This window comes from Limulus polyphemus, unplaced genomic scaffold (assembly GCF_000517525.1).
Source record: "Limulus polyphemus unplaced genomic scaffold, Limulus_polyphemus-2.1.2 Scaffold4258, whole genome shotgun sequence".
Lineage (NCBI taxonomy): Eukaryota > Metazoa > Arthropoda > Merostomata > Xiphosura > Limulidae > Limulus > Limulus polyphemus.
This window is the reverse complement of record NW_013669868.1, coordinates 79,727-81,558: the sequence shown is the minus strand read 5'-3', so window position 1 is coordinate 81,558 and position 1,832 is coordinate 79,727. Positions and strand designations below refer to the sequence as shown.

The window sequence follows — 1,832 nt, the reverse complement described above, 5'->3', positions numbered from 1 at the left end:
GGGTTATACTTTTGTATTTCTACTTTTATTACCTGTTCGTTTGGTAATTAGTTTTGTATCTTTCGATTTCTACTTTATTACTGTGTTGGAATTGTTTTGATCTTTGATTCTACCATATACTGTGTTGGAATTATTTGATCTTTGATTCTACCTTATACTGTGTTGGAATTGTTTGATCTTTGATTCTACCATATAGTGTGTTGGAATTGTTTGATCTTTGATTCTACCTTATACTGTGTTGGAATTGTTTGACCTCTGATTCTAACATATACTGTGTTGGAATTGTTTGATCTTTGATTCTACCTTATACTATGTTGGAATTGTTTGACCTCTGATTCTGCCTTATACTGTGTTGGAATTGTTTGACCTCTGATTCTACCATATACTGTGTTGGAATTGTTTGACCTCTGATTCTACCATATACTGTGTTGGAATTGTTTGACCTCTGATTCTACCATATACTGTGTTGGAATTGTTTGACCTCTGTTCTACCATATACTGTGTTGGAATTGTTTGATCTTTGATTCTACTTTATACTGTGTTGTAATTGTTTGACCTCTGATTCTACCATATACTGTGTTGGAATTGTTTGACCTCTGATTCTACCATATACTGTGTTGGAATTGTTTGATCTTTGATTCTACTTTATACTGTGTTGGAATTGTTTGACCTCTGATTTCCATCCTGTTTTTGAACGTGCTAAAAAAAAGTTATTGTCCTACTGTTTATGCAATTCTTAATAATGTAATATAATATGTTTTAGTACATACAATTAAGTTAATTAAAAAGTTACTATTTTTCTAATAGATGAGATTAAATACTTAAAGACTAAAAATTCTCTAATTAGTAAAGAGTATTGTACGGGGGGGGTTGCAGTATAAAAAATGTGTACAACACCTCTTCCCACTGGCGGGCCTCAACATACAGTTGCAGAAGGGATGGGATGTCCCCCATTCTGCGATAGACTTCCACAGCGTACGCATACTGCTTGTGCTGTTTCAAATAGCTGGCACACAACATAAGGGCGTCTCGGTCTGCTTTGTCAGCTCGACGACTGATGTCCATTAGCCTATGAGATAAACAAGTATGAATTTTCATAGTTTACTATAAGTTGGGATTTGCAGTTTGATGTAACTTTGCGAAAAATTCGTGTCTCTATAAAACCCTTAGAAAGCTCTATGTTCTTGAACTTTGTTATCACAGATATAGAAGACAACAGAAGAGAGCATTGTGCTGTGAAATAAAGCATACATTATATACAACAAGCAGTACACAAAGGAGCTTCTCAGCATCTCTACACAGCTGTACAAGAAACAGTGAAACAAACAGTTGTATGGTTAAAGATCTGCTAAAGATAAAAAAATGTAAGATAATTTCTAACAAGTACCATAACATATTTCAGTATTAAAGTCAGCACTGCTACTTACTCATCAAATTGAGAAAACCTGTTAACGTCTCACGTTTTAACAGATAATCACTGATAACTTTCTATATACATATCTCACATTTTGAGGAAGATTTTATTGTTGAAGTAATTCTTTAACTCTAATGTTATCTAAAACATTGGAAACATCACTTTGGTTCCAAATACAAGTTTGAAATTAGAATGTTCATCGTTAATAAATACATTACGTACAGTAGCAGAACCTCAAAACTCACATATCAACCCATCCGTTCTCTCCCACGATTTCTATAGCCTTCAGAGTTTCTCCAGCAGACAAGTACATTTCTGCTGCTGCTTTTGGTTCATTGATATTTCGTGCCCAGTCTGCTTTCTTTTTGATCAACATTTTCTTGTCTTGTACGTCATCAGATCCCAGGAACTCCTGACA

General features: G+C 34.3%; 1 protein-coding gene across 1 annotated transcript in view; it reads right to left on the bottom strand.

Annotated features, from left to right (window-relative positions):
* LOC106470865 (intraflagellar transport protein 122 homolog) overlaps positions 1-1,832 on the bottom strand; it is a 43,666-nt gene that overhangs the window by 11,718 nt on the left and 30,116 nt on the right. Inside the window, exons 14-15 of the mRNA XM_013931443.2 lie at positions 1,660-1,826; positions 898-1,069 (exon numbers count right to left, since the gene is read on the bottom strand). Of these exons, the coding sequence (XP_013786897.1) occupies positions 898-1,069; positions 1,660-1,826 (339 nt within the window). The remainder of the gene's footprint in view (positions 1-897; positions 1,070-1,659; positions 1,827-1,832) is intronic.